Source organism: Phascolarctos cinereus, unplaced genomic scaffold (genome assembly GCF_003287225.1).
Source record: "Phascolarctos cinereus isolate Bilbo 61053 unplaced genomic scaffold, phaCin_HiC Scaffold_726;HRSCAF=1367, whole genome shotgun sequence".
NCBI lineage: Eukaryota > Metazoa > Chordata > Mammalia > Diprotodontia > Phascolarctidae > Phascolarctos > Phascolarctos cinereus.
In genome coordinates this window covers 282,245,551-282,273,510 of record NW_027556098.1, presented here as the reverse complement: position 1 = coordinate 282,273,510, position 27,960 = coordinate 282,245,551, and the positions used below count along the sequence as shown (strand labels likewise).

General features: G+C 35.2%; 1 protein-coding gene across 1 annotated transcript in view; it reads left to right on the top strand.

Moving 5' to 3' along the window:
• Nucleotides 1–27,960, top strand: part of SLC36A4 (solute carrier family 36 member 4) — an 81,265-nt gene that overhangs the window by 16,762 nt on the left and 36,543 nt on the right. The window contains exons 2-5 of the mRNA XM_021000749.2: nt 13,722–13,845; nt 19,117–19,207; nt 21,570–21,658; nt 23,002–23,097. Coding sequence (XP_020856408.1) covers nt 13,722–13,845; nt 19,117–19,207; nt 21,570–21,658; nt 23,002–23,097 — 400 coding nt within the window. The remainder of the gene's footprint in view (nt 1–13,721; nt 13,846–19,116; nt 19,208–21,569; nt 21,659–23,001; nt 23,098–27,960) is intronic.

Here is a 27,960-nt window from a genome sequence, read left to right as displayed (position 1 = left end):
AAAGAGAAATCATAAGGGACTTATTAAGGTTGAACTGTTTACATTCCTACATAGAAAGATGATATTTGTAACTCATGAGACATTTGTCAGTATTAGGGTGGTTGGAGGGAAAACAATTATATGGATAGATAGATAGATAGATAGATAGATAGATAGATAGATAGATAGATAGATAGATGGTCCAGGGTGAGTTGAAGATGAAGGGGTGATATCTGGAGAATAAAATCAAGGAGTGAGATAGTATTATACTGGGAGAAGGAGAAAGGGAGAGGTAAAATGAGGTAAATTATCTTACATAAAACAGACAAGAAAAGGCTTTTACAGTGGAGGGGAAGGTGTGAGAGAATGAATGAATCTTATTTTCATCAGATTTGGCTTAAGGAGGGAATAACATACTTAACTGGATATGGAAATCTATCTTACCCTACAGGAAAATAGGGGAGAAGTGAATAAGAGAGTGGGAGGATGATAGAAGGGAGGCCAGATTGGGGGAAGGGGTAATCAGAAGCAAATACTTCTGAGGAGGGACAGGGTAAAAAGAGAGAATACAATAAATGGGGGGGCATGATAGGATGAAGGGAAATATAGTTTTTTTTACAGCATGACTTCTGTGGAAGTGTTTTACATGTCTACACATGTATAACCTGTATTGGGTTGTTTGCCTTCCCAAAGAGGGTGGGTGGGGAGGGAGGAAGGGAGAGAATTTGGAACCCAAAATTTTAAGAACAAATGTTAAAAATTGTTTTCACATGCAACTGGGAAATAAGATATATAGGCAATGGGATATAGAAATTTATCCTGCCCTACAACAAAATAGAAGGGGAAGCAGATAAGACAAGGGTTGGGAAAATAGAAGGGAGGGCAGATTAGGGGAAGGGGTATTCAGAATGCATGCTGTCTTGGGGTGGGGAGAAGAATGAGAGGGGAGAAAATTTAGAACTCAAAATCTTGTGTAAGTGAATGTTGAAAACTAAAAATAGGGGCAGCTAGGTGACGCAGTGGATAGAGCACCGGCCCTGAATTCAGGAATACCTGAGTTCAAATGTGGCCTCAGACACATAACACTTACTAGCTGTGTGACCCTGGGCAAGTCACTTAACCCCATTGCCCAGCAAAATAAATAAACAAACAAATAAACAAGCACTCAAATAAATAAATGAGTGAATGAGCAGTTGAATAAACAAACAAATAAATAAATAAAAGAGAAAACTAAAAATAAACACATTAATTAAAAAAAAAGAAAAAACTGACAACCACCTTCAGAAAAAAAAAAGAAGTAACAAGTAAAAACAGCCCAGACCTCTTTGAACTAGAGGTAAAAGTGAAAATAAAATGATTACCCACTTCCTGAAATAAACCCCAAAATGAGAACTCCCAGGAACATCATAGCCCAAATCCATAGGTTTCAGATAAAAGAAAAAAAAAATACTGTGAGCAGCCAAAAAAAAAAAAGTTCTAGCTCCAAGAAACCTTAGTCAAGATACACAAGACTTGACACCCAACATTATCTAGCAGAAGAGAGCTTGGAATATAATACTCAAAAGGCAAATAATAAAAGCTTGTAAGTAAGAATAATCTATCTAGCAAAATTACATAAAGTCATAAAAAGGGAAAAAAGATATTTAGTGAAATAGAGGAATTTTAAGCCCTCCTGTTGAAAAATCCAGAACTGATTCATACTTTAAAATGGAAACATAGATGATAGGAAAAACATAGCAAGGTACATATATATGATCAATTGGAAGACACTGTTTGAGGATGAATTGTTTTTATGCTGAAAGGAGCAGAAAAAACAAGTTCTTGTCAGAGCTTTAATGTCTTTAAGGGTCATAGGCAAAGTTAAATAAGAATGTACCTGGGGGGGTGGTTTTGTTCTGTTTTGATAGTCTTAGGAAAAGAAGGAAATTAGATGAATAGTATGCTTAACTGGGGAGAAAAGGAAGAGAAAGGAAAGGGAAATCTAGCTCACATAGTAGGCTATATGAAATAACAAACATGGAGAAAGGGATGTAGGGAATCTCACTTTCATCTGAACTGGACAATTATGAGACTGATTTTTAATTGTGTATTTTCTTCCTATTCTCATGTATATTTTTCCTCCCTTTGTCCACATTCCCATATTTTCAAAGAATAAGAAGGTAATAAAAGAGTTTTCCTTACACTTGTGATTTATAGAATCTGTTAGTATTTCATTTCTTCATTTCCACTTGCATCATACTGGATCACTGTCATATAAATATGAATGTACAAATAAACACACGTGTGTATGTGTTATGTATATATATATGTATCTGTCTGCATGTGTATGTATATATGTATAACATTCAATAGTATAGCATCTAAATACTTAAAGGGAAAAATTGATTGAACTGCAAGGAGAAGTGGTAAAGCTATAATATGTTGGGATCTCAGTGTACTCATTTCAGACTTGAAGAGATCTAAGAAAATGATAAAAATTAAATAAGTTAAAGACCTGAATAGACCTTTAGGAAAATTAGAGATAATAGATCTTTGGATCTCTAGTAATTACTGAATGGGAACAGAAAGTTTACATATTACCCAACTACATATGACAGCTTTGCAAAAATTGACTATATTAAGACATGCGAGCTTCAGTAACAAATTAAAAAATAAAAATAAAAATATTGAACATTCTTTGTTGGCCACAGTACAATAAAACTATATCAAATAAAAGGCCTCTGAAAACTTAAAATTAATTGGAAACTAAATAACTTAATAGCAAATAATTGATTGGTCAAAGAACAAATCATACAAATAATAGGAAATTTCATCAAAGGAAATCTTGAGATAACATACAAAAAAACCCCAAAACTAAGAAGACAAATTAGTGATTGAACATGCAACAACAACAACCAAAAAAAAAAAACTAGCAAAGCAAAAATGACTTCCTCTACTAAAAACCAAATTAGAAATTTCAAATATCAAAGGAGAGATTAGGAAAATTGAAAACACAAAACGAACTAATGAATAAAACTAGGAGCTAGCTCTTTTTTTTTTAAGCCTAATAAAGAAAATAGCTAGCTACTCTGATTTTAAAAAGAATAAAACTATATGTTCCTTTAAAAATTAAAAAAGATTTCAAAACACTTGAAAATGAAGTAAAACTATTGGTAAATATTTTGCCTAATTATATGCCAATCAGACTGATAACTTAGAAGAAATTGTTGAAGGCTTACCAAGATACAAATATCCAGATTAACAGAAGAAGAAATAAACAAATGAAATACCCCAATATCGGAAAAAGAAATTGACCAAGTTGTAAATGAATTCTCAAAAAAAAAATCCCTAAGACCATATAGATTTGAAAGTAATTCTATCCAGCATTCCAAGGACAATTCCAATAACACATCAGCTATAAAGATAAGAAAAGAAGGGGCTCTTCCAAACTTGATAAAACAAATTCTTGATACCAAAACCAGAGAGAGACAAAGAAGAGAAAGAAAACTGTAGACCAGTGTCCCTAATGAGCTAGTGAATCAAAAATATTCAACAAAATAATAGTGAATAGGCTCCAGTAACATTAGAAAGATTAAAATGACAGTACCACAGAAAATAATTATTCAGTGCCATAGAGTTAAAATATCAAAAGATTATAGAATTAGAAAATGATAATAAAATTCATCTGGAGGAACAAAAGTTTAACGGTTTTGAGAAATGATGAAAAAATATGGAAAAGGGGGGCTAGGAGTATAAGGTCTCAACCTATACAATAAAGAAGCAATCATCAAAATGATTAGATATTAGTTAAAAGATAGACTGATCGGTGGAACAGACTAGGTACACAACATATAGAAGAGGAGAAACACCGTAGTATTGTGTTCAAGAAACCAAATCATCCCATCTGCTGGAATAAGGACTCACTATTTGACCCTCCTTCCCCCCCAAAAAAAAAAACTGCTTGAAACTAGACATCAGAACAGCAGAAATTAAATTTCTATCATCATCTTATATCATATGCTAAAATAAGCTCTAAAAGGATAAATTATATAAAGAGTGACATTGTAAACAAATTAGAGGGTCAAAGAGGCGGTTAACCTTTCAGATCTATGAATAGGGGAAGAGCTTATGACTGAACAAATGGTAAAGACAATCACAGAAGATGAAATAGACAATTTTTGTTAGTCATATTTAAAAGATTTTCCACAAATAGGACAAATTCAAACAGAACAAGTATTAGAATGGATATAGAAACTGGGAAAAATCTTTATGGTTTTTTTTTTATAAAGATGTCATATTCAAAATATATAAGAAAATTATTCAATTTTATAAGCATGAGAGCCATTCTCTAATGGTCAAAAGATATGAAAAGGCAGTTTCCTAAGGAACAAATCCAAGCTGTCAATAATCATGAAAAAATTCTCCTAGTAACTGATAATGAGTGAAACACAAATAAAAGTACCTCTGAGGTTCTGCTTTTTACCTACCAAATTGGCAAAGAAGACAAAGAAAGGAAAAAGACATGTTAGAGGGACTGACGAGTGCATTGTTGGTGGAACTGTGAATTGGTCTTGCCATTCTGAAAAACATTTGGGAACCATGCCCTTAAAGGAACTAAATTGTGCTTGTCCTTTGACCTGGTAGTATCAACCACTATTTAACCTATACCCCAGAGAGATCAAAGAAAGAGGAAAAGAACCCATATGGGCCCTTTTATACAAATGTATAAAATTTATTTATAGCATGTCTTTTTGTAATTTGCAGAGAACTGGAAACTGGTTCCAACCTATTGGGGAATGGCTAAACAAATTATGATATATGAATGCAATGGAATATTATTGTACCATAAGAAATGATGAAATTAGTGGTTTCATAGAAACCTGGGAAGACCTCTATGAAGTGATACATATGAAATGAAGTAAGTACTACCAGGAAAACAATTTGTACAATGTCAGCAACATTAAAAAGAAAAACAAATTTAAGAGATTTGAAAACTCTGACCAGTGCAGTGACTAACCATGATTCCAGAGGACTGAGATGAATGGATGGTATGTTCAAACTATCCATCTCTTGACAGTTGATGAACTTAAGGTGGCAAATAATACATAATTTCCAGACACAGCAATGTGGGAATTTGTTTTGCTTGAACTTGCAAATTTATTACAAGGGCTTTGTTTTTTCTTTTATCTTTTTCTCTAATGAAGGTGGAAGAGGCAGGGCAAGAGGGGTAGGGTAGCCAAAAAAAGAAAGAAAAAGAAAGAAGAAAAGAAGAAAGGAAGAAAACAAAGGATAGAGGTTCACTGAAGTGTCTTTAGAAAATTCAGAGAAGAAAGAGAGCAGAAGAAAGGCTAGAAAAAAAGTATGAGTAAACAGGATTGTTTTGAAAACTACAGGTTGAATTTATAAACTTAAAAGGAAAAGCAAGGAAGGTCTACACAATAGATATCTAGAGTTCCATTTGTAATTATTTTTCTTTGCTACTATGTGTATGAGAATAACCATTTTATTTGGTGTTTAAGTTCTGCATAAAATATTTCTAAATCATTAATGATGAGCAGAAAGATCAAGAAATGCATCTTTCATACTTTTTATTCACTTGTTAGTACCTTACTTTTTAGATTGTATTTAGACTTTCAAGTGCCTATATATTATACAGTTTTCTCTCAGCTTGATGGACAGGATCCTTTGATTGTTTTCCCTGGTAATTACACAGAATTATTATCTCTGCAATAATAAGCTAAAAATATTTAAGGAATGCAAATTTTGTTTTGATGCAAAGTCATATGCCTTAGAAGCTCTGTTTTAAAATGACATAAGTTTTGTTTCCTCAACAATATCCCTGAGAGGAAAAAATAAAATTGATCAACTAGGGTGATTCTTTTGTTGAATAAAACTGTACTTAATTTAGTAGTTTTCTAAGCATGAATTGAAGTTGAGTGACCTTCATCTTAAAGGCTTTCTATGGCTATATATATCTTTTGTGATGACATCCATTAACAACAAAAACTACATTGCTGACTTTCAGCTTTGATATTGTATTAATATTAAATGTCTTTTGTGATGTTTTAGGCCTTCTGGCCTTCTTATAAAGAATATTAAAAATAATTTTCTTTTTTAGTGTCCATATTCTTTAAAAATATATGAAAACATACCTTTGTTCCTAAGGAGGTTTCTTTAGCCAATGTGATCTACAGGACCGTGTGCTTCAAATGATAGGATTGCTGGCTTCTCTGGAATGTTAAGTGGTGATGACTATCTACATTGTGAGGGTACAGTGTACTAGATATTTTCCAGAACGCTGTGCTCAATGCCCATAGGCAGAAAGATTAAATTTCCAATAACCATGACATTTTGGAGGAGTTGTCAGAAATGAACTTAATTAAATTAAGAATCGAAACAAATGTTTATTAAGCAAGGTTCTGGGATAGGTGGCCCTTTACCTATTAAGAGCTTATCTTTTACTGGTAAGAGATGTGAGATAAGATGGCTTGATGTATACCAAAGGTAAGTATGGTACTAGGTAGGGTATGATAAGGACAACAATGAAATACAAAATGCTCTTAAGAAAATTTTGGTTTCTGCAAGTTATAGTATGTGAGTATAATGGAATACTATTGTGCTATAAGAAATGATTAGTAGACAGACTTCAAAAAAACCTGGAAGAACTTACATGAACCGATGCAGAGTGAAATGAGCAGAACCAGGAGAACATTGTACAGCCACATTGTGAGATAACTGACTTTGATAGAATTGTCTCTTCACAGCAATGCAAGAGTCTGAGACAACTCCAAAATTAGATGGAAATCACAACGGAAATTGCTATCCACAAACAGAGAAAGACCTATAGAGTCTGGATGCAGATGGAAACATAATATTTGCTCTCCTTTTCCTTTGTTGGTTTTATTGCTTCATTCTTGAGGTTCCTCCCATTAGTTTTAATTGTTCTTTACATCATTACTAATGGGAAAATATGCTTAACATGAATGTATATGTAGAGCCTGTATCAGATTGCATGCTGTCTTGGGTGGGGGAGAAGTGGGACGGGGAGAAAATTTAAAATTCAAAATCTTATGGAAGTGAATGTTGAACACTAAAAATAAATAAATTATCAAAAAAAAAGAAAGTTTTAGGTTCTAGAAAACAATTTTATTAGAGGGGCTACATTCAAGGATGGTTTCACAGAGCTGATGGCACACCTAAGTTGAGCCTTGAAGGAAGGGTAATACAAGTTATAAGAAGCAGAGAGATGAGGAAGAAGTGTCTTCCAGGAATGGGTGGACAGCCTTTGCAAATACATGGAGGTGGGAGACAGTGTATTGACTTTGGGGAATAGTCCAGTTTAGCCTGGAAAGTAGGCTGTATGAGAGGAAAATATGGAATAAAACTGGATTGTAAAATGAACACAAGTTCTAGAGTTATTTAGACCAGACATCATAAATTCCAAAGTAAAGCTTCCAAAAGCCTCATGTCTAGTCAAGTCATCTATGACCATGTGAATCACAGCTTAACTCCTCAAGGCAATATTTACATCTCAAATTTAAACTAATGGTTTAGAGTAGTCAGTTCATCAAAATGACATAATGTTCCCTGTTAGTCTTTGGAACTATTGAATAAGCAGTTTCCCATATCAGTGTCAACATATATTTGTTACATTAAGAGCTTCTTATGAAGAGGTATCTGTTAGTTATATCAACCAGTAGGTTAAGGACTTAATTGGCAACATGAAGAAGTCTAATACTATCCTTATGAGCATTTTCACACTTTTTACTGTAATATTGAGTATATATCTATTATAAATGCAAAAAAAAATAGCTTTCTGAAAAGCTTGTATAAGACATTATTTTATTTTATTTTATTTTATTTTATTTTTTTAAATTTTTAGGCAATTGGGGTTAGGTGACTTGCCTGGGGTCACACAGCTAGTGTCAAGTGTTCGGTCGGAGGCTGGATTTGAACTCAGGTCCTCCTGACTTCAGGGCCAGTGCTCTATCCACTGTGACACCTAGCTGCCCCTATTTTTAAAAATTAATTAATTTTTAGTTTTCAACATTCACCTCCACAAGTTCTTGAGTTCCAGATCTTCTCCCCATCTTGTCCCTCCCCACATCCCAAGACGGTGTGCACTCTGAATACCCCTTCTTCCACTGTGCCCTCCTTTCTATCCCTGCCCCCCTTCTCCCATACCCTTCCCCTTCTGTTTTCCTGTGGGGCAGGATAGATTTCTATACTCCATTGCCTGTATATCTTATTTTCCAGTTGCATATAAAAACAATTTTTAACATTTGTTTTTAAAACTTTGGGGGTTCCAAATTTTCTCTCTTCCTCTCTCCCCACCCACCCTTATCGAGAAGGCAGGCAACTCAATACAGGTTATACATGTGTAGCTGTGCAAAATACTTCCATAGTAGTCATGTTGTGAAAAACTAACTATATTTCCCTTCATCCTATCCCACCCCCCATTTATTCTATTCTCTCTTTTTACCCTGTCCCTCCTCAGAAATATTTGCTTTTGATTACGCCCTCCCCCAACCTGCCCTCCCCTCTATCATCCCTCTGCTTTCTTACCACCTTCCCCTCTACCTTCCTGTAGGGTAAGATAGATTTCCATACCCAATTGAGTGTGTATGGTATTCCCTCCTCAAGCCAAATCTGATGAGAATAAGAATCACTCATTCCCTCTAATCTTCCCCTCCACTGTAAAAGCTTTTTCTTGTCTGTTTTATGTGAGATAGTTTACCCCATTCTACCTCTCCCTTTCGCCTTCTCCCAGTATAATCCTCTCTTACCCCTCAATTTTATTCTCCAGATATCACCCTACATCTTCAATTCACCCTGTGTGCTCTGTCTATCCATCCATCTATCTATCTATACGTACATATAATTTTTCCCTCCAATTACTCTAATACTGACAAAGGTTGTATAAGACATTATTGCTAGCAACTTTTTGTTTTCAAATTAGCTCCATAAAAAAATCCGAGAATCACAAAACCCTTCAGTTGTTATGAAATTTGGAGATATCTTCATTCAACCAACTCCTATTATGGGTGAGGAAACTGAGACCCAAAAAGAATAAATACTTAATGAATTCCGATGGCTCTCTGTAGCCTCTAGTATCAAATATGAACTCTTGTTGAACTTTAAACAACCCTCATAAACAGACCCCAACCTACCTTTCTGACCTTATATTATTACCCTTCCTATATACTGTAGTCCAGCCAAACCGACTTTCTTGCTGTCTTACACATGATACTTCATCTTCCTTTACACCTTTGTCTTGACTATTCCCTGTGCCTTGAATGCACTCGAATCACTTATTTCCTTCAAATCAATGTTCAAATAACATTTTTTAGAGCAAATCTTGCCAGGTCCTCCCTCTAGATGCTGGAGCCCTCTTCCCCCTAAAATTATCTTATTATGTATGAATGTATATACACATATATTATATATTTATATACACCTGTGTAAAAATACACTTATCTTATGTACATCTGTCTTATGAGCTTCAGTTCTATATTTCCGACTAGATATTTCAGATATGATGTCCTGTAGACATCTTAAACTCAACTTGTCCAAAACTGAACTTATTTTCTTTCTCCACAAACGCTTTCCTCTTCCAAACTTCCGTATTTCTGTTGAAAGTACCACCATCCTTCCAGTTTCCAAGTTTTGTGATGTTAGCATTATCCTTAACTTCTCACTTTCCCTCACTCCACACATCTAATTATTTGACAAGCTTGCTATTTCTATCTTCACAACATTGTACCCCTTCTCTCTACTCATACAGCTATCACCTCAGTTCAAGCTCTTATCACCTCTCACCTAGATTATTGCAGCAACTTCCCTCCTTCAAGTCTCTCACAACTCCAATCCACTGTATACATTGCTGCCAAAGTAATTTTCCTTAAACACAGAGCTAATGGTGTGACTCATCTACTTTGTTTACCCCTAGTGACTTTCTGTTGCCTCTAGAGATTGACTATAAACTTTTCTGTTTAGCTTTTAGAGCTTTTCACAACCTGGGCCCAACCTCTTGCCAACTCATTATACATTACTTCCCCTCTAGCATTCTGCACTCCAGTTAAACTGGCCCCTCTGTTCCCCACACACTAAATTCTGTCTTTTATCTTCATGCCTTATTACTTTGTCCTTCATGGCTGAAATGCAGTGTGTTACCTCTTTTACATAGAGTTTCTCTCTTCTTTTAAAATGGAGCCAAGTGCTACATTCTACATGAAGCTTTTCTTTATTCCCACAGTTGCTAGTACCCTCACTCCCAAATTACCTTGTATTTACTTTGTATTTATTCACTTTGTATTTCTGTTATATATATATTTTAATATGTCCTCATTGTTTTATACATTGTCATGTAAGTTCTTTGTGAATAAGGATTGTTGCATTCTTTTTACTTGTATCCCCAATGCTAATCCCTACCACATTGCTTGGCATATAGTAGGCATTTAATGAATACTTGTTGGTTTATTGTTTGATTAGGTATTATCATTTATATTATCTGAAGATAATACTTATGATTGTTATTATTATTATTATCATTATTAATCTGTAAGTGAAGAAACAAGTTATTTTGAGTGTACCAGAAAAGGAATGTTGTGTTGTGGGAGGTAGGGGTTCATTTCCCACATAATGCAAATATGGTACTAGTCAGAATGGTGAGATAGTTCTATTATATCAGCCTTTTTCTTCCTTCTCTTTCCCTTATTTCTCTCCTTTCTTACATATTAGGCATAAGGAGGACTTGGAAAGGGGTCACAGAAAAATGACCCGAAAAGGAAAAGAATTTGTTTTTTTAGAAAAACCTCACTAATTTGTGATAATTCACATTTAGATTAAGCTTTTCCTTTGTACATTTACATGAGAGAACTTATTAATCAAAAATAGAAATTATTTGAAAAACATTAGTTAAAAGTATTTTTTAAAAGCCTAATACTGAATGTCACATGTCTTAGAACTATATTCTCTATCTACCAGGCTTTGGACTGCTGTTGTTTAGGGTCAAATTGAAAATTTTTACTACCATAGGTCCTTTTAAAACTGATTTCTTCTTCAAGCCCTCCATCCCCACTTTCCCAAAGTCTGCAATAATGGAATATTACATAGAGCAGTGAAGGATGGAGATACATACATATATACATATACACACACACACGCATGCACACAATTTTTAGAATGATTATTTACTTACAATTGGTTTTACTGTTTCCATGAGGAGAGTACAACTAGCTAGATACAAGAAAACTTCTGAAAGTTTAATTTATGAAAATTCAAATATACCTTCTTTAGAAATCTTTAGAAATAGGTTTGACATTCATACTTCTATTGCTTTGGGGTACTTCTGTCTGATTCTTGTTTGATGATTTCTTTAGGTTTCCTGTTCAATCAATAAACAGAGTATTTATGGGATTATAATGCAGTAAATGAAACAATTCTTGCGTGATGTGTGGCAGCAAGCTAAGGGGAAAGTTGAGTTAAGGAAGCTCAAAGATAGAGGCTTGAGAGCACAAGGTCGCAGTGGAGGTGATATAATATTGGAGGTTGGAGAATAGACAGTGTGGTGAAGAGCTGCCTGGGAAATGGTGTGGAAGCCTAGCAAGTTAACATGAAAGTTTATGCATAAATAAGCCCTTATTTTGAATGTAATAAAACTAGACAGTGGTAACATAGATTGTTCAGTATCAAAGCAGCAAATTACTTTGCTTATTACATCTGTAGCTTATGCTGTCAGTTCTAATCCAAATTCCTACTCCCACTTTAAGTTGGATCCCCAGAACTTGGCTGCTAGGTCTCCTTGGGATTTTGGGAATACTCTTGAAGGATTGGAAATGTTTTTCTAATGCTCTAGCTTACAAGCCCCTACCAGTAAACTTCCCACCATAATCATTAAGAAGCAATTTAGTCTACCGCTACTAGGTCTGTATCCCAAAGAGATCATATGTACTAAAATATTTATAGCAGCTCTTTTTGTGATGGCAAAGAATTGGAAATTTTGGGGATGCCACAGATTGGGGAATGGCTGAACAGGTTGCGGTATATGAATTTATTGGAATACTGTTGTGCAGTAAGAAATGATGAGTGTGGGTGGATTTCAGAAAAACCTGGAAAGATTTAACATGAATTGATGCTGAGTGAAATGAGAAGAACCAGGAGAATATTATATACAGCAACAGCAACCTTGTGCAATGATCAACTATGATAGACTTAGCTCTTCTCAGCAATATGATGATCTTAGACAATTCTAAAAGACTCGTGATGGAAAATGCTGTCTACATCCAGAGAAAGAACTATGGAGTCTGAATGCAGATCAAAGCGTGCTATTTTCACTTTCTGCTTTTTTTTCTTCTCATGGTTTTTTCCTTTTGTTTTGATTTTTCTTTGACAAAATAACTAATGTGGAAATATATTTAACATGATTGTACATGTGTAACCTATATCAGATTGTTTGCTATGTTTGGGATGGGGGAGGGAAGGGAGAAAGGGAGGGAGAAAAATTTGAAACTCAAAATCTTACAAAAAATGAATGTTAAAAACTATCTTTATATGTGATTGGAAAAAATAAAATACTATTAAATGTGAAAAAAGAAAAGAAAAAAGGGGAGAAAAAGAATCAGTTTAGTCAGCCAACCTTTAGTAGTTTTTAGAAAGAAGTATTTACTGAAGTGGTACAGTTGGAACAGTTTGTACAAAATAGCCCCCACCCCAACCCTGGCACACTGTATTATCAGTACATATAGAAACAAGAGAAAAGTGAGCCCAATCTTAGAGAATACACGCAGAAAAGTAATAATTCACAGCTCTTGGTTGCTGGGAGTTCTTTTCTCCCCTTTATGAGGTGTTCAATAAGTTCCTTTAGAGGTGATGTAATGTCTTTGCTGTATTCTTTGTGGAGATGTGAATCTGTATTCATCTTATCTTTTACTCCTGATGAAGTTATAGTTAATTGTCAGTGCTGCTAGAATGTGGATGGGAAGATGGGAAGACCTCTAGACCTCTGAAGTTCGTGAGGTGCTTCTCTTTTCGTTGGGGAAGGGAAAGGATATTAAGGCAAGGCAAAAGTACTCTTTTCCCCACAAATGACTTGGGGTGGCAGGGTGGGGTGGAGAGTTACCTGGAATGCTATCTCCACGTTTTCCATTCGTTGGAATCTCTATTTCCACCAGATGCTAGAATAACTTGGGTTCTGAACTGGTCTTCAAATTCTTAGACCATTCACAAGGCATGATCAACTTTCCTTAGCAAATCAATCAAAAACTAGTAATGTTCAAAAGAAGAGTATGCAGGTTGTTTGGTTGAGACTTTCTCTCATCTCACTAAAGTATCAGAGCATCTTAACATTTACTTTAAGTGGAATGGGTGACTTAATTTATTCAACCAGCCCCATTCTTACACATATTTAAAAATTTTATTTGATTACTTTTAATCTAATAGACCCATTCCAACAAATAACCTCCATTCTACCCCAAAGTATGTTTCCTACAAGAAGTAAGCAAAACTACTTAAAAAATGGTTGCAACTGATGGTACATGTCACTTTCTATTTGGGAGGCATAATATTTGTTAACAAAAAGGATGTGTCCTTTAACTTGAATAAACTGGTTTCTAGTTCTGTTTTTTTTTTTTAAGTTTTATGTGACCCTAGCAATTTGGAAAATTACTAAAAGTAGAATTAGAATTTAGGTTTCCTAATTAATGTTCTTACTAAGCTTACAGATGTTCATTCTATTGCTAAAATACTTTGGTTTTGTTTCATAGATATGGAAGTAATGAAGCCTTTGATAGATGAACAAAATTTAGATGGTACATCTGATGAGGAGCATGAACATGAACTATTGCCTGTTCAGAAGCATTACCAAATTGATAGTCAAGATGGCATTTCGTAAGTATAGTATTTTAAAGACCTTTCTTTGTATTTTACTTACTCTTATTTTTATACTTTTAAACTGATTTGGAGAATTCTTTAAATAGAATTAATGATTGAGCAAATCATAGCAGTTAAATTAATTTTGGGAAGGTGATTAAAATATCTTAAAATCAGCTGTAAATTGTACTATTTTTATTAATAAATTTGGTTTTGCCACATCAGACAAGCCTACAAAGCACACAAAAATGATCAAAACATATTTCCTGAAAACATTTTAGCAAAATAGCATAAAGAAGTGAATTTGACTTATGTAGTCTTACACTTTAATAATTTACTTTTTGTTAAAAGAAAGGTGTGCTTTAACTTTAATAAGGTTGTACTGAGTCCATTTTAGCTGACCCACAGTAGTTTTGTTTTCAGTTTAATGTTGTCCTCTTCTATATAGATGTAATTGGTGTGTAAATTTTTTGGATCTCTTTTTTCACTCTGCATTGCTTCATGAGTCCCACATTTCTTTGGATTTTTCAATTCTTTGTGCTCACCATTCTTTACATGCCACAATTTAAGTCACTAACCCAGTCTTTTTTCTAACTTTTTTTTACAAATTACTTAAACTGTACAGTTATTTTTTTAAAAATCATTGTTGCTAAAAGTTTTAATTTCTGTGATTTTCCTAATGCTTGGTAATATTTATCCTTTCTTGGTTAAGAGAATAAACTGTCTTTTTAACTGGTATCCCCTGTCATTCTTTCACATAGGTCATACCTTCTCTGTTATCCTCCCATTACACTGATCCTGGAGAGTTGGAACATTCCTTATCATTGCCACTTCCAGACTCTCACTTTGCCTCCATCACTTAGCATCCTCTCCTTCTTTCCTCACTCTTTCATCACATACAGTTCATGGTGGCTGCTGTCTACTCCAGGTCCCTGGTTATTCTCAAATAGCATTCCCTGTCCCCTCTCCCCCTTCTTAAGGAGTTTAGTACTTGAGTCATAGTCTTTCTCTCCTCTTAGGGAACTTCAGCATTCACACTGAGGCTTCTTTAAACCCCCTAGCATCTCACTTCTTGAGTCTTCTCAGTTCCCATTAACTACTCCTTCACTCCACCTTAGCCACACATAGGGATTGTCATACCCTGAATTTAATCTGTATTCTACTGGGTACCCTACAGATTTATGTAATCTATTAAAACAAGACTATTCTTTGTCTTCTCTTAAAATTCTCCCTGTGTCATTCCCTAGGAATGCTATTCCAAACCTCTACTGTTCTACACCTCTCATTCCTCCCACCCTTTCTTGATAATCTTTTGTTGTTGTTCAGTCGTTTCTGTCCTGTCTGACTCTTCGTGACCCCATTTGGGATTTTCTCAGCAAAGATACTGGAGTGGTTTGCCAGTTCCTTCTCCAGCTCATTTTGTAGATAAGGAAACTGGGGCAAATAGGGTTAAGTGACTTGCCTGGGGTTACAGTTACCAAGTGTCTGAGGCTAGATCTGAACTCAGGAAGATGAGACTTCTGAATTCTAGGCACAGCACTCTATCCACTGCCCCACCAACAACCCCCCCCCATAATCTTATCTTTTACTAAAGAGAGAAAATTATGGTCATTTGCTATGAGTTCCTTCGTTTCTCTTAATTATCTCCAAGGCCTTTGTCATCATATACTGTTCTCTACTCCTTTCCTCTAGTCTCTGAAAAAAATGTGGCCCATCTCCTTCTCAAAGCCAACATCTCTCCTGTTCTCTCTTGTTTTCTACAGAGAGTAGCCTCCTCAATCAAAACACCCCTGCAATCTTCACTTTTTCCTTATCTACACGTTCTGTCCCTACTTCCTTAAAACATTTACAAAGTTCCCTGAACTTTAAAAAAGAAAAACAAACACCAAAAAAGCTTCTAGCTATCATTCTAAATCTATTACCTTTCTTAGCCAAACACTTACAAAAAATGTCAGTACTTGTTTCCTCCACTTCTCTTTCATCTCACACCTCAACAATTTGTAATCTGGCTTCTTACTGCGTCAGTTAAGTGATTGCTCTTTGATATCTTTTTTTTTTTGCTTGATCCCTGATCAGGGAAGATCTTTATTGTTTCTCTATTACAAATGATACTAGCTCTTGGTTTTAAATAAGAAACAATACATTTTTCCTTTTGTTTTCTAGTGACTTGGTCATAAGTGGTTGTTTAATTTTGTCAAAAGCTTTTTCTACAGCTGTTGATATAATCATGTGATTCTGTTAGTTATTAATACAGTCTTATAATTTGTAGTTTTCTTAATATTTAACCATCTTTCATTCCTGACATAAATCCAATCTAATAATAATAAAAATGGTAATAGTAAATAGTAACATTTCAAATATTTTGTTCAATTTTTTTTTTGCATCTTAATTGCCAAGAAAAAACAGTTCAGAAAAACTCAGAGATGAAAGTACCTAGAAGAAGAGGACAGTCAATAGCAGCAAATACAACAAAGAAGTCAAGAAAGACGTGGACTGAGAAAAGGGCATCAGATTTGGCAATTAAGATATCAAAGAGCAATAAACTTTCCTGGTGGCTCTAAGTTATCTTATTAAATAATGAAAACTAAATTGCAATTTCATGAATTAATGAGAAAATATTCAAACATAATGTTATGGCTTACTCTAGTACTCAGGATCATGAGAATGAATACAGTAGCAAACTTAGTAGTAGGATTGTTCCTATAGTCTACAAGTGAGTACAGTCTCCACAAACCAGTGTATCAAATTAGGAGTTTGAGAAACATAACATTAGGCCTATACTTCTAATGAATACAGATGCATATCCTGCCCTCCCACTGTTGCTGTGTACCCCAGGACTCTTCCTTTGGATCATCTCTTCCTCTCTATATTCTTTTTTGGTAATCTTATTGGCTCGTAATGAATTTAATTATTATAATGATGCAGATAACTCCCAGATGTATATATTCAGCCCCAGGTTCTCTCCTCAGCTCCAGTTCCACATCAACAACTGCCTATTAGACATTTCAAATTAAATCCCCTGGACATATCTCAAATCCAACACAGACAAGTAAAGTGTCGTCTTCCAAAAGGACGATTCTGACTGTGTTACACCCGCCCCCCACCACCACCTTAACTGCATTGGCTCCCTTTCACTTCTAGGATCAAATATGAATTTGTTTGGCTTTTAAAGCCCTTTATAACCTGCTCTCTTTCATCTTTCCAGTCTTCTTACCCTGTAAACTTCATCATATACTGTGAAGTCTAGTGACTTGCCTCCCTGCTGATCTTCAAACAAGATATTCCATCTCCTAACTCCAGGCGTTTTCACTTACTTTCCCTTGTATCTGGAAATCTGTCTTTTTATCTCTGCTTCCTAGCTTTCCTGGCTTCCTTTGAGTCCCAGCTAAAACCCCACCTTCTACAAGAAGAGTTTCCCAATCTCTCTTAATTTCAGTGCCTTCAGTCTGTTGGTTATTTCCACTTTGTCCTGTCTACAACTTATTTGTACATAGTCGTTTGCGTGTTGTCTCCCTCAGTAGACCATGAGTGCTTTGAGAGCAGGGACTTTCTTTTGTCTTTCTTTGTATTACTGTCTGGCACATAGTAGGTGCTTAATTAATATTTATGGACTTACTAACTTATCATCTGCTCTGATTGAATGTAATTTCCTTGAGAACAAGTGAAATACTGCAGAAGGAGCATTGATTCTGGAATCAGAGGACCCGAGTTCAAATCCTGTCTCTAGTTCTTACTTCCTGCTTGATATAGGGATATGTCATTTAATTTCTCTGAGCCTGTTTCTTCATCTGTAAAATGAGGTGGTCAGATCATATGGCCTCTGAGATTTCTTATAACTCTTAATTTGTGAGCCCAAAGAGATGAGGAAAAGATATTTTTATTCATTTTTGACCTTTGTATCCCCAGTGGCTAGTCCAGGCACAGGGCTTGGCACATAGTAGGTTCTTATGTACTCATTGGTTGACTGATTGGTTAACTGGAAACCTTTCTTTGAAATGGTCTCTGGACAATTCCACACAGTGAAAATCTGCTCAAACTACTATTATCTCTGTTGCAACTAGTCTTTCAACTTTTTTATTTGCTTATTTTTTGTTAAAATCTTCTAAGAGAATCATATATCAAGTATGTTTAATATAGTGAAAATGCAGACAATGTTCAGTAGCCTGAGCATACACTTCTTTAAAGTCTTTTGCAAATCAAAGTACTCTGTTTTCATCTTATAGATATCTTACACATATAGAATAAATATCTTACAGTAGCATGACATAAAAAATATCAGTTTAAAAACAGAATGATTAAGAAAACTAAAACAAAACATTTGGAAATAGTTGAAATATTACTTGGGATAAGCAAATGTGTTGCAAAGTTGGTAATGCCATGGTAATAAGGAAAAATTTCAGATTCAAGACTAAAGTCAGGGGGCAATTCTTTTAATTTTACCAGTTTTCAGAGTGGTTGTATTATTCCAAGAATCACAATCTGAATTATCAGCACTATTGTTTATATTATCCATACTATTTTTGTCTTTTTATTAACTTTCTTAAGCTAGCTTACGCATGGAAAAAAGGTGATACCTTGTTTTTATGCTGGGCTTTTTACTTTTGTTACAAATGTTACTTGGGGTTATTTCTGTTTCCCATTAATATCAAGCAAAATGTCAGAACAAGGCTTAATGATTTTAAAATTAGAATATGATGTTCTGAAGCAGCTAGGTGGCATAGAAGACAGAGTGCTAGACTTGGAGTAAGAAAACCTGAATTTATATCCTTCCTTAGACATTTACTATCTGTGTGACCCTGAGTAAAGTACTAACATTTCTTATATTCAGTTTCCATATTTGTAAAATGGCTATAATAATAGCACATACTTTACAGAGTTGTTGTGAGAATCAAATGAGATTACATATGTAAAATGATTTGCAAATCTTAAAAGTACCATATGAATGCTAGGTTGCAGATTTTATTGATCCCTTTAACAAAATTTCATTGAAACATGGAAATGTTGATGTCTTGATTACTGAAGATTCCTCTCTACCAAAAAAAAGGCAGGGTAGGGGGTGGGGGGTTGGGGGGAGCTAGGTAGTACAGTGGATAGCTCACCACTCCTGCAGTCAGGAAGACTTGAATTCAGATATGACCTCAGACACTTACTCTCTGGGTGAGCAAGTCACTTAACCTCAATTACCTCTTCCCACCCCATCCCACCCCCTGCCAAAAAAAAAAAAGATTTTGTGATCTATTAGCTTTTTTTGATTTTGAATATTTAAATCTTGTAATTTTCACTTTTCAGATTTATACAAACCCTTATGCACCTGCTTAAAGGAAATATTGGAACTGGCCTTCTAGGACTCCCACTGGCAATAAAAAATGCCGGTATTGTGGTAAGACCTTTTTTGTAGTGGCAAGTTAAGATACATTGAATGATCTAAATTGTAAACAAAAAATTGTCAGAGGATAATGTCCAAGCTAATAATATCAGATGTTTTTGGTCAGATGCATTTTGGCCAGTTAAAAGTCAATTTTGATGCAATATTTTATTTCACCAAAATTATGGAAACTATAAATAATAATGCATAAACAAGCTGTGAAAATAGTTTTTAATATTTCTTTGTCATTGGATGTTTACTTATGGTATTATAGTGCCTTGCATAAAGCAGACCATAATTGCGGAACTGAACTGAAGTTAACACTGAACATGTTTAAAAAAGTGATGTTTTCAAAGTATGCTTGTAACACAATTTAGATTCCATAAGGCTGAACAGTTTGCCTATCATTTTCGGTAATCAGTATTGATCTACAGCTGACATGGTAGGCATACACCTTGCTTGTGCTGCTAACCAGATTGTGAGAGCAAGCATATGTTATCAGGAAATGTACACTACCAGTCTTTTGTCACCTGTTGCTATTGCAAGCAACATATAAAAGGAATATGAGCATTCCGTTAGACCAGGGGTGGGGAACTTAGGGCTTCGAGGCCACATGTGGCCTTCTAGGTCCTTGAGTGTGGCCTTCCGACTAAGTCCAAGTTTTATAGAACAAATTCTTTTATTAAGGGGACTTGTTTTGTGAAGTTTGGATTCAGCCACAGTTGAGGACCTAAAGGGCCACATGTGGCTTCAAGGCTGCAGGTTCCCCACCTCTGCATTAGACTGTTGATTGTTGACTGGTCATGGTAATTTTACTAAGAAACAAACTACCTGAAATCATGATTCTGATGCTGTGTATGAATCGTGACTTGGGCCTGAGAAAGTTTCAGATTCTGATTATCTATAGATTCTGTCTTGTTTTGTGTGAAATTTGTGACTCTTTGTGATTTCTGTTAGTGGAATTGGAAACTCTAAGGCATAAGCCTTGCCTACATGTGCTTCAGGGAGAGTGGACGTGTCAGGAAAGGCCCCACTGATCTGTCTATGGGCTGTGGCTAGCTGAGATTGCTCTCCCTCAAATAGATATCTGCTAACTTCACAGATAACCTGTGATATACATTGATCTGTATTCTTGGCTAGATTGTATATAACCCAAGAGTCTCAACTGGGTCATTTACCTTTTTCAAGGAAAAAGAAAAGGGTACAATAATAGTAAGGCAGGTAGGTTGCACAGTAGATAGAGTACTGGACCTGGAGTCAGGAACACTCCTCTTCCTGAGTTCAGACCCAGCCTCAGACACTTACTAGTTGTGTGACCCTAGACAAGTCACTTAACTCTGTTTGCCTCTGTTTCCACATCTGCAAAATGAGCTGGAGAAGGAAACGGCAAACTACTCTAGTATCTTTGTCAAGAAAATCCCCCCAAAAGGTCATAAAGAGTCAGACTTGACTGAAAAAATGACTAAACAGTAACTCAATAGTAAAGAGAATGTATCCAATAAATTTAAAAAGTGCAGATTATTTGTATTGTAAAACTATACATTTTTTAAATTATAAACATGAAGTTTTGTTGCCCAAGAATCATGTTTAACACATGTCTACTAAAGAGAAAGGTTGTGGTTCTTTGTAATTTAGCATGTAGCTGAAATAAGCTGATGCTTATTTTAGGGATATTTTGGGGAAATTATCTATGAAGTAGTGGAATAATATTTGACTTTTGCATATTGATTATTTAAAAATATTATGATCTGACTGTACAAGTGATTTGTCTGACAGATTGGCCTACTCTAATCTAGAGCAACTTTCATTCTTTTGGTTATATGAATAAATGTGAAATTATGAAGATGCTTTGACTATTTTTTGAAAACCCCTATGTTTTTGATTATTAAGATGTTATGATACAGCTCTTTAGACTGATTTTTAAACATGTCTATTAGAAGAGGAGGTAGAGATAGAGAAATGCTGTCTCAGTTGCTTTGGCATGCATTGCCTAATATACCAGTTTGCCACAGTATTCAGCCTTTTTAAGGTAATTTAGCATGAGAATGATCCCACCACACTGTGGTTCTTTTGATAGTAGGCTGTGATGTTCTTTGACTTCCCATGTGGTTTTGAATAGAATGTACTTTTTTAGCCTACATCATTGCCATTCCTTTCATAGATATACTATAGGTTGGGGTAGCTAATGGGAGATGGACTTTAAATATCAGCTAAAAAATTTTTATGTCTTTGAGTTTTTGTCTCATTTAATAAGCTATTTCATCATTCAATTAACCAAATATTTATTGAAATAGTTTTCTCATTGTTTATAAGGCGACTTATATTTGTTCAAAATTTCAGTATTTGAAAATTATGTTTTGATCTCTTTCTCTTACAGCTTGGACCAATCAGTCTTGTGTTTATAGGAATTATATCTGTTCATTGTATGCACATGTTGGTACGTTGCAGTCACTTTCTCTGTCAGAGGTAAATGTGAAGTTGTTCAATCTAATTCACATGTTTGTTAAAGAATTTTAGAACCTCCAGGTAGTCTTTTTTGCTACTGCATTTTCTAATTAGAAATTATATTTTTATTAACAAAACAGGTTTTTCATATATGTCATTCAACTCATGTCATTCAATTTGCCATTCTTTAGACACATTCTCATTAGAAAAATAAATTACTTTTCTTTCTTGCTTAATGTGAGAGGCGAGAAATAAAAGAAAGTAGAAAAGCCTAAATTGAACAATAATACTTGCAGTTCTGGTTTAGTGAGCTTCATTTGTCAGTAGTTCTGTTCTTTGTGTCCCATAAGGTCTTGTGGGTTTTATTGTAATAATAATGATAATAACAACAACAAAAATTATAACTAACATTTGTATTAGAGCTTTACGGTTAGGAAAGTGCTCTATTGTGGTGAGATTGGGACGTAAGCAGCAAAATCACATTTCTGTAAACTATAATGTGTTTTCTAAATGTGCAATTTTCATTTTTTCTTCTTTATTCATGAGTCTAAAATGCCTAATTTGTAGTGTAGCAAAATGTTACACAACTGTTCATAAAAGATCTAGACTCTACTGCTACTCTGTGTAACCTCGGGCAAGTCACTTAAACACTAAGTCTTATTTTCCTCATCTGTTAACAAAAAAAACAGTAATAATGTTGTTATAGTTTACTTGTCCACCTCAGAAGGTGGTTCTGAGGCTAATTTTGTAAACTGAGCTTCCACATGGAAAGTATTAAAGAATAGCAGTTTACGAATTGATTGATTTGGATTTTGTATACAATAATTGCTGTAAATTTCAGAGATGTGAAATATTTCATGTGTAAAGCATAAACTTGGAATTAATGTCAATTTAGTTTTAATAGGGATGTGATTTTTAACATTTATATCAATGAATATAAAAACAATAACTGCATATTAACTATCATATGTGGTACTTCTTAAGGGAGAAGTGACATTTTCAGAATTTCCCCCAGCTTATTAATTTCTGTTGAATTGGCATGCTAATAACAGTTCACATTTGGCCAAGCAGTCTAACATAATGAATTGAGATCTGGATTCAGAGTCGGGAAGACCTGGGTACAAGTTTACTCCTGATACTTGATAAGTGATTTAGCTCTTAAAAAATATCAGTTGCAAAACAATTGTAGATACACATTTATAAAGATTGTCTCCTATCCTTGAGTTCTCTACAGCATTGAAGTCACATCCAGCTCCCTCTCCCCCTCAAATCATTTTATATTGCATTTTAAGGCTTAAAAAAGTAATAATGAGAACTTATAGATGCTTAAGTTTTTCTTTTACATATTTATTATTACATTTCAGGTTTAAAAAATCTTCATTAGGTTATAGTGACACTGTTTGTTTTGCTATGGAAGTAAGTCCTTGGAATTGCATCCAGAAAAAATCTTCTTTGGGAGGGTGAGTATTTTGTTAATATATCATTTTATCTGCAAGTACACAGACAGGTTAAGAACCCTTGTGTTAAGCAGACTGTTCCAAAGGCCTCAATTGCTGTGTGATGGTATCCCTGCCAGATGACACAGGTGCAGCATCTCCACTTATTCACTATCTATTAACTTTGTCAACCTGCAGCCTTGTTTCCATCCCCAGGAGTCTGCTGAAATTGCTCTCTCAAAAGTTATCTCCTACTTCTAAAATCCAGTGGTCTTTTTTCAGTCCTAATCTTCCTTGAGCTCTCAATGTAATTTAATATTGTTGATTACCTACTTCTCCTTGGGTTGTAGAAACACTACATTTCCTTGCTTTTCCTTCTACCTAAGAATTCATTATCTCTGGTTCCTCTTCCTGACACTTTAAAATTTGTATCCTAAAGTGGTGTTGTAGGCCGTATTCATTTGTTTCTCTACACTCTCTCCTTTTGCTGCTACTCACAACTTCATCTATTATAGCTAGTCCTATTATTCCTGAGTGTCGCTGTCTCTGTCTCCGTCTCTCTCTCTCTCTGTCTTTCTTTCTCTGTCTCTGTTTCTCTCTGTCTCTGTGTGTGTTTTTACACATAAACACATCGCTGACCTCTCTCAGCTTTAGGTCAACATATCCAAATGTTTGACCAACACTTCAAACTCTTCTTGCCCTGAGCTAAACTCATTATCTCCCTAAAAGAAGAAATTCTTCAACTAATAAATAAGCATATATTTTTAAGCCCTTATTATGTGTCAGGCACTGTGCTGAGTACAAGGGATACAATTAGAAAACAAATACAAGCCCTGCTGTCAAAAAGCTTATATTCTAATGGGAGAGACAAACATGAACATAGATGTATACAGGATAACTACAGAGTAGCTATAAGATAACCTTAAAGGGGAGGCACTAGTACTGGGGTGATTAGGAAAGGCCTTGAAGAGGCAACATTTGAGCTGAATCTTGAATGGATTTAGGAATTCAGAGAGGCTGAAGTGAGGAGAGAGAGCATTCCAGGCATAGAGGACAGTGGCATTCAGAGGGGAGTTGGAACATTGTGGATGGGGAACAGCAAGTCAGCCAGTATAACTGAACCATAGAGTGCATGGAGGGGAGTAAAGTATTAAGAATACTGGAAAGATACTTTAGAGTCAAGTTGTGAAGATCTTTAAATGCCAAACAGAAGAGTGTATTTGATTCTAGAAGTAAAATGTGGCCACAAGAAGTTGAGTCAGGAAAGGAGTGGGATGTGGACAGAGCTACACATTTTTAAGCAATTGGGGTTAAGTGACTTGCCCAGGGTCACACAGCTAGTAAGTGTCAAGTGTCTGGTCTGAGGTCACATTTGAACTCAGGTCTTCCTGACTTCAGGGCTGGTGTTCTATCCACTGTGCCACCTAGCTGCCTCTTCAGAGCTATACTTTTAAGAAAATCATTTTGGCAGCAATGTAAAGGATAGATTGTAGTGGCAAGCCACTTGAGGCAGGGGAAACCAGTTAAGGCTATTGCAATTTGCTGATGTCTCAAGACTTTTCAGAGCCTAAATTAATGTGGTGGTTATAACATGGATGAAGTTCTAGTAAAGGAGACTGAGAAGGAGTCTTCAGACAGACAGGAAGATAACCAAAGGAAAGCCTTGTTATGAAACTCAGAGAGAGTATCTGGAGGAGAAATTAGTCAACTGCTACAAGTATGAGTATTGAAGAAAAACCATTAGATTTAGCATTTAAGATATTAATTAAAAAAAAACACCCAGAAGGTTTAAATGCTAGGTCACCTAGTAAGTGCCCTGTTCAAAGTTAGAGTCCAAGCTTCCAGACTTTTAGTACTGTTCTTTTAGAACCATGCCATGGTGCCTCATTGTGGTGCAGATATTCAGTTCAGTTCAACAAACATGCATTAAATATTTACTGTGTGCAGAGAATAGTGCTTAGGGCTTGTGTAAGTAATAAATTGAGAAAAAAACCTCATTTTCTTTCCTCCTGGACCTTATCAGTCTAATGAAGGATATAAATAATAGTGTTGGGTTTTGTCTTTTTTCTTTTCTAACCAAACATAAACATGGACAAAGTAGTTCTTTACTAACACAAAAAGAACTATTATATTTTTGTGTATAAAGGACCTTTTCCTCTATCTTTGATTTTTCTTGGGGTAAAAGCCTAATAGTGGTATAGTAACACTATATATTAAAAAGGATCTGAGAAAATCCAGGAAATAGAGGGTGAATATATGGTAAAGAGCATTTGGGTGAAGACCAACAGAGGCAGTAGATGTTATATTGTCATCAAAGCATACTAGAGAATTCCTAGACAGGAAGAAAAGAGAGGATGTGATTTCAGATAACAGATCATAATCCTGTCACAGAGGCTTGATATAGCAGTCATGGGGGTCTTTAATTATCTGAATATCTGTTGGTATGTTTTCTTTCTCTCTCTCTCTGTCTCTCATTCATTCTCAGAAGCTAATCATTTTTTGGTTTGTCTAAATGATAATTTCATTATTCAAAATGTGGAAGAATCAGTAAGGGGCAACTGCTGTTCTAGACCTGATTCTGCCCAGTAAGGAAGAAGTTATTGCTAAAGTATAAATTATGGGAACGTTGGATTGAAATGAGCACTCCATCCTAGAATTTTCAAAACAGGAGAAGAAAGCCAGATATTGTCTTAAGAGTATGCTGTATTTTAGGAGAAAGATATTGAAGAGTTCAGAGAAAACATTGGGAAGATCCCATGGACTAAAATTCTTCAGGGGAGGACAGTTCAGAAGGGATGGGAAATTATCAACAATGAAAATCTGAAGGTGCAAAGAAAAACAATTTGATTGAGAAGGAAAATGGGGAGTTACATAGATTTTTAAAGATGTGTACAAGATAGATTTAAGCATAAACACTGAAAGATGAATACAGTAGGGTGGGATAGTCCTGTAAGAATAGACAAGTGCTAAGCACAACAAAAAAAGATTTTCTGGGGTTTGAGGATGGGGAAGATTGAAGAAAGGAAAGGCTACTAAGGGTGGATGAGGTAATAATAAGAGACAATGGAAAGATGGCAGAAATATTCAATTTTTCTGTTTTCTCTGCCAAGGAAAATCATTTTTGGATTAGAAATGACAGAACAAAATTGACGATGGGGAATTTATACTAGAGATAAGTAAGAAGAGAGGAAGAGAGCACCTAGCTATAAAGTTAAGAGTTCAAGTTGCCAGGCCCAGACAAGCCACATCCCACAGTACTGAAAAAACTAGTAGATGTGATTGCTGAGCATCATCAGTTGTCTTCAAAAGATTGTAGAAAACAGGAGAGCTGCTGTGGGAATAGAGAAAACCAGGCAGTGTTCTTAAAAAAAAGGGAAAAGAGTATAGTCTGCAGGTTATAGGCCAGTGAACTTGACTCATTTCCTTGTAAACTTCTCAAAAATATTATTAAAGGGATGGTTAGTAAAGATCTAGGGGGAAAAAAAGGGATGCAGTGGTCATAAAGAGTCAGCATGGCTTCATGAAATCAGCCCATGCCAAATTAGCCTCATTTCTTTTAGATCACAGGAATGCGGTAGATATAATTTACCTAGATTTTAGCAAGTCACTTAATAAAGTCATCTACTATTCTTGTGAGGCTGAGAGCTAAACAGTACTACATTTAGCTATATTTGTAAATAGACATGAAATATAGCTATTATGGTTGGATGTCAACTTTGGAAGGAGTTCTCTAGTGGATTGTCCCAAGTATATAGCCTTACTTTGTTGAATATTTTTATCAGTGACTTGGATAAAGGCATAGATGATAGACTTATTTGTATGAATATTTGCTGATGTCTCAAAACTACCTTGGCTGATTAAAACTTGGATCACAAGTCAGATTCCAAAAGATCTCAATAGTTTTGAACCTAAACCTAATAAGATGAAATTTAATAGGAATAAACTCTTATATTTCAAAAAGTTATTTTATATAAACACATTCAAAAATTAATTTTTATAAGTACAAGAGAGAAAAGGCATGACTAGATGGCAGTTTGTCTAAAAAAGATCCAGGGCTTTTAGTGACCTGCAAAATCAATGTGACAGCTAAAAAAACTGGGTCCCCCAAGCTACCTCATGTTTACTTTGACTATGTTAAGAGAGACATAGGGTTCAGAATGTAAGAGCTTATAGGCCTATTATATTCCACCTTCATTAAACTATAGCTGGATTGTTTGTTGTTCAGTTCTGCATACCATGTTTTAAGATGGACATAATAAGCTATAGAATATGCTGAGGAGAGTGACCAGGATAATGAAGGACCATAAGATTATGCTCTATTAGGATGTGATTAATAGGACTTAGCCTGAAGAAGACTCACAGCCTGGAGGATGCTTACTGGGGTGGGGAGCCTGTGGTCTCAAGGCCACGTGTGGCCCCCTCCGGGTCCTCAAGTGTGGCACTTTGACTAATCCAAACTTTGCAGAACACAGAGGCCGACCAAAGGTTCTCCTTCCCTGGTACCCTGAAGAATTGCTGGGGCTATTCAAGCTATTTTCAAATATTTGAAAAGCTATCATGTGGAAGAGGGATGACTTCTTCTGTTTTGCTCCAGAAGACAGAATTAGAACCAGCAGAGAAGCAGATTTTTACTTATTGTGATATGAGTAAATAATTTTTTTTTAGGATTTAAAAAAAAATTTTAACATATGTTTTTAAAACTTTGGGTTCCAAATTTTCTCCCTTCCTCCCTCCCCACCCACCCTCATTGAAAAGGCAAGCATCCTGATACAGGTTATAGATGTGTAGTCATGCAAAACGCTTTCATAGTAGTCCTTTTATGAAAAACTAAGTATATTTCTCATCATCCTATCTTACCCCCCATTTATTCTGTTCTCTCTTTTGACC